The sequence below is a fragment of the Actinia tenebrosa genome, unplaced genomic scaffold, assembly GCF_029948245.1.
Source record: "Actinia tenebrosa isolate PJP-AT-01 unplaced genomic scaffold, QUT_ActTen_1.0 PGA_scaffold1__47_contigs__length_23844297, whole genome shotgun sequence".
Classification (NCBI taxonomy): Eukaryota; Metazoa; Cnidaria; class Anthozoa; order Actiniaria; family Actiniidae; genus Actinia; species Actinia tenebrosa.
Window position 1 is genome coordinate 16,069,957 of NW_028292578.1, and position 9,330 is coordinate 16,079,286.

Here is a 9,330-nt window from a genome sequence, read left to right on the forward strand (position 1 = left end):
GTCCGAATGGCCAGAACAGCCGCAGAAACAATAATATGAAGCTTTCGATATTTTCTAACGTTAAGATTGAACCAAGTTTCCAATTGGATAGTGAATTTGACAGATCGACTCACCACGAAACCTTACATGATCTACTTACGTGCGCTTTACGTGCATCAGTACGCAAACGAGGGTCAAACAACCTACTTCCGGTCTAGGGACTCTTTACGATGACGTTACCGTGTGTTCGACCAGAAGAACAATGGCGGAACCACCAAGCGCTTTCCATGAATTCGAATATGACACTTCTTTCCCCAAAAGATTTCGATATAGCCGAGCCTTTGACGAAAAAATGTAAGTTAAACAACTATTCTATTCTACTGTCTATAAATATTTGAAGTATTTTGCTTATAAGTTGATTTAAGCAGGGTTTATTTGAGCACTTTTGTCAGCAGAGAAGACTTGCTGAAATATATTTATCTATTTTGATTTCCATAGCCTCTTCTTTGATCCAAAATGCTTGCAGCATTTTACTTTGATTTGTTTTTGTCTTATCTTAACAATTTTTATTTTCATCTTTCTTTTGCATTTTAACCAAATAGTAGTAAAAACCTTAGATTTTTGTGCAAGAGTGAAGACTCGTAAGCTCAGGCAGTATGAATACCAGTGGTAGAGCTTAAATTTTGTGTTTGATAGTAGGGACTTTTCGAGATATTTTCCTTGTTAAAAAAAGTGAATAATATCTCTGCAACTAATATTAACAACATCACAGACTTTTTTTGCAATGGAAGCGTTAATTATTCTTTAGATTGCAGGACAAATTTTCAATCATAATAGATAGAAAGTGTCTTTAAATGAGGGTTGGTTAAATCAGCTTCAATTCAAGCTTTTACATGGTTACCATTCATTTTAAATAGAAATTTCAGTTTCAGTTGACTGTGGTCCAAAAAAGATCTTTTAATTAAGTATTTTTTGAGAATTGGAATGCAAAAGCAGTCGTTTTCATAAAAGATATATGCAAAAGATTTGGGGTTAATTTTGCCCTAAATATGTGTTATTTATATTGGCAAGAAAAAAAATTTCAACATAAAAATATAATAGAATTTTGCAACCAAAATGAAAGGAGTAAACCAGAATCCTTTTTGCTTTAACAGAGTCGACAAGAATGAAGAAAAAAATGAAACAAAGAAAGATACCAGTGTAAGTTTTTACCATGCCATATTCCTTAACCTACATGTGTACACCATTGCCTACTCTTAAAACTCCAGTGCATGCCAGCTTAGCCTTGAATCCAGGAATTGCATGTTTTGTTATCCTGATTTTTTGCATTTGTTTTCGGATCTCATGACTGCAGTTTTAAAAGTCATTAATTGAACATCAGTTATGCAGGAAAGCTACAGTACATTCAACAAGGCAATGTGGCCTAAAATAAAACATTGATTGAACATTGGCATACCATGGAATATCCCACTTGTCACTTGTCTGAAGACTCGTGTGTGTATATCATATCATACATAGGTGCCTCTTGGGATATTTCACAGTGGCGGATCCAGGGGGTTTGAAGGGTTCCACGGAACCCCCCTTGAAGGTTTGATCTTTTAGGTAATAGAAATATGTCTTATATAAATTTTGCTTAAAAGTATCCACAAGGATAATGTTGAACACGAAATGATAAATATTTGCTGTTATAATGTTTAATTTACCTTTAAGTTCTGTTACTAGATAGTAAATTAGGTGATTAGAGCCAATTTTTTTGTTAGACATCAACTAAACAAAAGAGAATTATACACAGTTTAAGAAACGGAACCCCCCTTTGAAAAATCCTGGATCCGCCACTGTTTCATAGTATGCATATATAGTATGCTACAGTATTATTAAATTTTATCGTTTTATTCATGTTCATGAAGTCAATTGAATTTTCTCTTTTCTCTTACAATTAAGCCTAACTACATTAACTTAATATATATCTCAGGGAATATTCACTGATTACCAATCCACCTTCAACAAATAATTATTAGATATTTATAATTCATTAGTTAGTTAATTATTTGTTTGTCATCTTAGCCAAGCCCATTCAATATGACTCCAAGGAACTTTCCAAAAAAGAGGTTTGTTTGATTTCAATAATGCATGCACCCTATCATGTTGCCACAAATTCTATGATTTTGCTTGTATCATACTATTGAGAAGCACTTTAATATTAATAAATACAAGTTTGCTGCAGAAAGTAGTTTTTATTTATGTGTTTTTTCTAGGAACCATTACATCAGGTCATCAATAGCCTCTTATAACAGAACCAGGTAAACCATTTCATTACTCTATCATTGGGATTCCTGTGGCCACAGGTAACCCAAGCAAGACTAACACTATCTTATATACATACTCACAGAGGTAGCTCACTTGGTGGTAACAAAGCTCTAGAACTTGTACGAGCAGCTCTACAGCCTTCTTTAAATGCAGAAATTGAACAAGTATTAAAAAGTTACCATGAGGTACTGTATCCTGTAGTAAAGAAATTTAGCAAAAAACTCTGACAAATGGCTTACAAGAATGTTGATAGCACGCCGCCTGTTTTCATGTCCTCTTGATGATGTCACAGCATCAACAGTAGCTTTGAAAGCTATTGTCAGTGTGCACTGTCATCTTTCATGCTGCTGGTATGAATATAATTTGAAGCAGGACTTTTCTTTAAAATGAGAAGTTACTTTTTTTCAGATGTTCAAGATGGCTGCAGTTAATGCAAGAGAGAATACTGGTGAGACCATTACTGAAGAGCAAATAAATGCTGTCATTAGAAAGAGCTTAGATGAGGTAAAATCTCACAAGATTTATTGTGTAGTCCTAGAAAATAATCTTGGGTGACTTTTAGCTTTGGCATAATGTTTTAAGTGATAAAGCTGTAGCCCCACTAATACCTATCCTCTTCACAGTCAAAGGCCTTACTGAAAACCACTACATAGGTGTTAGCCCCCAACAAGTTTATATTCTCAAATAAAAGGGTTTCTTAGTAACTCCACAGCCTAGACAAATCCTATGACATCCATACTGCAGCACAGAAGAAAGTCAGCTTTTTTCTAATTTTTCTTTGACAGGCCAAGCTGATGTATCGTGTCACAGATACAAGGGGTTCTGTAGAAAAAGTGAAGTATGAAAGAGTCGAAAGGGGAAACAGCCCATCTAGAACAGTTGTAAGAAAAGTAGGTATCCAGGCAATGTTTAGTTAAATCAGCCAACTAGTAGCCTTTTTTTCAGACATCTTTCTTTAAATACCAGTATTTCACTTTATGAGCTTCCTGTGACTAGCGTGTCAAAGAGGTGATATAACAGCTCATTTTCTTTTATACTGTTTTTTAAGAAACGACCTCGACTGGATGTTGACAGAGAAAGGTAAATCTTAGTCCACTAGTCTCCTTTAACAAACGCATGGGAAACCAAAATTTAAATTACTACTTATTTTTAGGTTTAAAAAGTACTCAACTATAGAAATTGAGTTTATATTACGTTGTTTTTCTTTAGGAGTACTGTTGCATCAAGAGCTGCTGATTCAAAGACCATTGCTGCATATGATGTAAGTTCAACCTACTGACACCTCAACAGCGCCCTACCACCAAATAACTGACACCCTGACACCAACCTACTGACACCCCACCAACCACCTACTTACACAAACCTACTGACACCCCACCAACCACCTACTTACACAAACCTGCTGACACCCCACCAACAACCTACCATCAACCTACTGACATCCACCAACACCCTACCATCAACCTACTGACACCCACCAACACCCTACCATCAACCTACTGACACCCACCAACATCCTACCATCAACCTACTGACACCCTGCCAACACCCTACCATCAACCTACTGACACCCCACCAACACCCTACTTACACCCACCAACACCCTACCAACCTACTACCAACCTATGGTATACTGACACCAATCAATACTGATGTTTTACCATAGTACACAAACATCATTTCATCTATATTTTTTTTAGTGGGATCCAGAAGGTATCAATGAAGAAACAGAGTTTGTTATGGGAGTCAAAGCAAACAAGTAAGCTTTATTCCAATGAAATTATTCAAATCGTGTAAAGGTTTGAGGAATATGAATGGTAAAATTTGGATATATGCATGTAGAAATGTATTAAATACTAAATAAAAATTTAATAATTTGATTGTTTTTAGAGCCCTTGGTTTTGCTGCTACAAGAGGGAAGTTATACTATAGGCACCCAAATTTATTCAAGGTAAAAATTTAATAATAATTTTTTTAAATGATGAATATTTAATACTAAATCCATTTTTTATATGTCTATATTTATTTTTATTTAATGTAAAAACCACTCTAACATGCTTTTCTTTTGATTGTTAGTATTCAGGTGATTCTGATGACAAGCAGTGGCTGTATGAGCATAGTCAGCTGCCAATAACTGGTGGAAAGGTACTACCCATTGCTTTTACTTTATGCTGCTTGTGCTGCTTCATGTCAATGGCGGCATGTAAATATAGTAGTTATTTATGTACCTTTATTCTGGAAAATCTGTTTGGGATAAATAAAATATATGTGTGTGTATTAAAAGATATATAAGGTTAATAATTTGTGAGACACACTCATGGGACAATGATGCCATTCTTTGCTGTGATCTTTGCTGGCCAAACAAGCTTATAATGAAATTCAAGTTACAATAAGCAAAATCTGTGCAAATTTTTTAGCACTAGACTTGCATGCTTTTCAGATATGGCACATTTTGGTTAACTCATGTTCTGGCTGTTGTCTATAAATTTACACCTTTAAATAAAAATTGGAATTTTTTTGATTCAATGAAAGCCAAAAACTAAATATTGTCATATGAATTCAAATGTTTGTTGCTTAACTGGACTGTTTTTTTTTTTGTTCACAGGCATTTTTGATGATTGCCAGTGAGGTTAGGAATCTGGTGCAGACTCACACTGAATACAGGTCAGTATGTACATCAGATTAATGGTGTCTTGTCAAGGTACAAGGTATAATCTATATACAGGTGCGTTAGGTGCATGTGTGGGGGGAGGGGGGTGGGGATGTATTGTAGACACACTCCTAATACAGGTCAGTATATATATCGGATGAGATGGTATCATAGAGATGTCATCTATACAGTTGAGTATACATATTGATATTACAGTGGAGTTCCATTATCTCAACCCTAAATATCTCTAGGGCTCCACTTCCCCCATGGTGCAAAGGTTGCTAAATATGTCTTGTGTGTTTGTTTTTAGAGAGAATGAGAATATCAAGATTGATGACCTGAAAGGATTCAAGGTACCACTATCAATGATTGAAAAGATGAAGGCATATATGAGAAGTAAGTACTATAGAAATCTCAAGCTCACTCTAATATGCTAATTGTATATCAACAACAATAATATAAAGATATAGTGTTTCATACTGAGGTGTTTTTCTCGTTATTAGAAGCAAAACGTGAAGCTGTGAGGAAACGAGCTGAACAAACCAAAGCATTCCCAAAGCCAGAACCAAAGATTGAAATAAAGAAAGAACCAGAAGAGAGTAAAGAAAGTAATGTACTGGAATCAAAGCCACAGGAACAACCAGCAAAAAATGAGGAAACACCTAAAACTGTCTCAGAAACTCAAACAAGTGTGAGCCAGACTTAAATATTTTTCCCTTGTAAAGTAAATTTATCGATTTCGACTTGTAAATTACATATATAGAGGCTTTGCACTGTCACGTGATGGCAGCCATGACAGGAGGCAAAAGGGTAGCTTTCCCTTGGGAAACTTAATTCTTTTTCATGTAAATCAGATTAGACCGCATCCAATTATTGTTCCTGCCTCCTGTCATCGCTGCCATCACGTGATGGTGCAAAGCCTCTATAGGCATGACTAAAGTGCTCGCACTTGATCTGTGAAACATTATGTAGTACTAAGTACTTATTTTTCACATAGTACGAAATAGTGCAATCTCTAATCGTCTCACTATTGTTATTTAGTACAAATTAATGCTAATTGAGTACTACTGTTTTACAGAAAGTGGTTGCCCTCTATGAGAATAACAAACATTAGACAATATCATATATCTAGTAATAATCAATTTAACTACTACTTTCCATATATCAGCTCGTTAGCTAGTCAAACACACAAGCATTCAAACGGGGCTGCAAGTTTCGAATTAAATAACCCTTGAAAGCTCAATTGAATGTTGCGTTTTTGTCCTGTGGACCATTGCATGGAAAGAGGTAAATCTGAAACATGGATGGAGCCAAGATTTTCGCTAGGGAAATCAAACCAATAGCTAAAGTAATGCATGCGAAAAATACTTTTATTTTATACTTTTATAAATTCCTGTATTTCAAAGTTCATCTTTTTCAATATTTCTGAACATGCGCAATGAAAAAAAAACATGTATTTCTAGCATGTGCTAGTTCATGCAATCATGTGTAAGGGCCAGCACAATACAAACTTGTCTATATCTGATGTTTGTTTAGACATTTATGCAAAATTAGTTATCATGCTAGCTTTTTTTCCAATCTCAAAATTAAATTCAACCAAACATATTCTTGAGAAACCTAATTTGAAGTGTGCGAGGCCCACTTCTGCTATTCAATTGAGCTGGTCTAATCCAAAACTAACCACATGGCGAAAGAGGTACTACTTTTTAAAGGTCAGCTAAAATTTCTTTTTTTATTATTTACATTTTGACGATTTTTTTGAGGATCGCCATACATTTTCTTATAATATGACACCACAGAAACCTAGCTTGGGCTATCTGTGCATGATAATAGAGGTAAGAAGATGACAAAACTTGTGTCTTACCATCTCAGAACTATAATATTCCTAAGTCAAGCTGTGTGGTGTATTAATTTGAAAATCTGACTCATTTCTCCACCAACTCAGCTGGGAATTGCACCCAGTCTTCTTGGCTTACAAGCCGAGCGTGCTCTGTTACACTACTGGGTTTGGGGTGGAATTTAGAGAGGAAGGCCAAAACAAAATGCCAATCGAAACAAAAAAGTAATTTGTTTTTTTTTTTTTACGCATTCACAAAAAAAATTCTGGCACACATAACTAACTAGGTATCAAGCCATATATCTTTAAAAACCATTAGCGTCTTGGAGTGCATCTGAAAGCATATGGGAACGCCACATGGAATGGATCTCGAGTTTGCCTGAAATATCTTCAGTAGTAGAAAACCATGGGATCTTGGTAGACGTTGAAAAAGCCAAAGAAAACGTGTCGTTGACTTCGTGGAAATCCCAAAAGAAAAACTTGATGGCGTTAGTAGAAAAACCAAAAAAAGTTGACCTTCTTGAAAAAGCCAAAGAAAGCGTGTCGTTGACTTCGTGGAAATCCCAAAAGAAAAACTTGATGGCGTTAGTAGAAAAACCAAAAAAAGTTGACCTCCTTGAAAAAGCCAAAGAAAGCGTGTCGTAGAATTTGTTGAAATCCCAAAAGAAAAACTCGATGGCGTTAGTAGAAAAACCAAAAAAAGTTGACGTTTTTGTTGAAAAAACAAAAATGTTTATGCGCTCGTTGAAAATCCATTAAAGAAGTTGACGGGTTTGTTGAAAAACCAAGATAGTCGACACTGATTATTGCTTTTCTTGAAAATGGCATCGTCGAAAGCGTAGAGTCATCTACGAAATCGTTAAAAACTTCGTTTCAATCCAAAAAAAGCTCAAAGTACCATTAGAACAAGGAGCAATCAATATGAAGAGATTTACATTTTATTTACTAAAGACAAATAGTGTGCCAGAAAAAAAACACAAGCCAAATCGAGTGAGCAAAAAAAGCCAATTATATTCCTTATAAAAGCTTTATCCATGAAAACCACTAAGTGTAATCCTAAAAAAGCTACCACTGGCATGCCCGGTGCATGATAAAACGGAAAACTATCGCAGACTCGTCTTCTCTTCTAGAGGCAGCCGAGTTTGGCTGTTCTTGGTAGACTTGAACCACGACTGAAAAGCAAGACTACACTGGAGCAGCAAGTCAGGATTTTATCACAATCGTCAACCGAGGGAAGGGGTAAGGACATTCATCCGGCGGATTATCCTGACTGTACCTGGTCTTACGAGAGCACGCAACTGGCCAGTCTAACCTCAAGAAAAGAAGGCATATCTTAGGCGCTGTGTGAGGGGAGTGAGTGATCTGTACTGGCCAGCGTTACTCGAGTAAGCCTGAACTCCAGTAAACTAAAGTTCACACCTTTGATTTGTAGATCCTGTGTCTTCATCGACGTTAAGCGTTGCCAACTTGATGACTAAATTCATTTGAAAAACTAGCCTAGTATTGGCCAATTGACCCTGATCCAGAAGACCAGTCAAAAACACTCATTTTCCACCATAGCCCTCGTACTTTTAAGATGTGGTAGCTTTTTGTCAAACAAATAATCCCTGGGACCAGCCTTACATCTGGTTCCCTCTTAATTCTAACCTAAAAACTTTCTGTAAGATCAGTCGACAAAAAAGCATTGCAGAATATTTTGACTTGCAACATTTGAGCTAAATAACGAAAAAAAAAATTGAATTTCACCGGGATGTTTGCAAGTCAAAGACCTAACCTAGTGAGTTCAGCACAGAACAAGTTCCTTTTTGATTTAGGAACTGCTTCTCCCCATCTCTTTCCATCTAACTGCAATGCGACAATAGAAAGATAAAGAACAAGGTCGAGCCAGCCAAACCAAAATGCATGAAAAGCAATTTCATTTTCTTTTAACTTGTTCATGATCTTCCAACATTATCTCAGTCTTACGATACTCGGTAGTCTTCTTCTTGCTTCTAGTACTTTATATAACCACTTCCAATAATGATAAATGATCTGAAAAATGCAAAGAAATGTCAGCATATATATTTGTTAGGAAAAAAATAACTTTCTTGGCATGTTTTAAGAAAGAATAAGACAAACGAGTATTCGACGACTTTCCTCAAGATGAAAAGCGCGCCAAAATGAAAACATTAAAATTTTCTTTAAAATTTGGAAACAATCTAAAAAACATCAAATAAAAGTTGAAAATTATAAATTCAGTTACTAAAAATGAATGATTTTCCATCCAAAGACAACTGTTCAAACGATATCCAAGTTGCACAGTAAGATTTTGATGAAGCGCGCGAAACTAAATTGGAACACAATTTCGAACGAAAAAGTGTCAAAAATCAGAAAATATAAATTTTAAGAGTTACAATACCTAATTAAAAGTTACAATATCTAATAAAAAGTACAATAGAATATAAACGTTTGAAGAAAATTGCTGAAAACAAGATAATGTGGTCTTTTGGCTCATGGTCGCTTTGCACGACTTTTTGACACCGTGAATGGAAATTTTCTTTTAAAAGCAAAAATTGTA

General features: G+C 35.5%; 1 protein-coding gene across 1 annotated transcript; it reads left to right on the forward strand.

The window, feature by feature from the left end:
- The first annotated feature begins 204 nt into the window (after positions 1–204).
- LOC116296868 (deoxynucleotidyltransferase terminal-interacting protein 1) lies at positions 205–6,179 on the forward strand. Its single transcript, XM_031704975.2, has 15 exons — positions 205–333; positions 1,134–1,179; positions 2,044–2,087; positions 2,235–2,279; positions 2,369–2,471; positions 2,695–2,790; positions 3,072–3,176; positions 3,335–3,366; positions 3,496–3,547; positions 3,987–4,045; positions 4,177–4,237; positions 4,363–4,431; positions 4,892–4,950; positions 5,247–5,332; positions 5,440–6,179. The coding sequence occupies exons 1-15, from the start codon at positions 242–244 to the stop codon at positions 5,640–5,642; spliced, it is 1,152 nt and encodes a 383-aa protein (XP_031560835.1). The 5' UTR covers positions 205–241; the 3' UTR covers positions 5,643–6,179.
- Positions 6,180–9,330: the final 3,151 nt, after the last annotated feature.

Excerpts from the sequence above, each read along its gene's own strand:
- LOC116296868 (XM_031704975.2), top strand. The coding sequence starts at position 242 with ATGGCGGAACCACCAAGCGCTTTCCATGAATTCGAATATGACACTTCT. Across the intron at positions 1,180-2,043 it reads AAACAAAGAAAGATACCAGT|CCAAGCCCATTCAATATGAC; the intron begins GTAAGTTTTTAC and ends TTGTCATCTTAG. Across the intron at positions 4,238-4,362 it reads GGCACCCAAATTTATTCAAG|TATTCAGGTGATTCTGATGA; the intron begins GTAAAAATTTAA and ends TTTGATTGTTAG.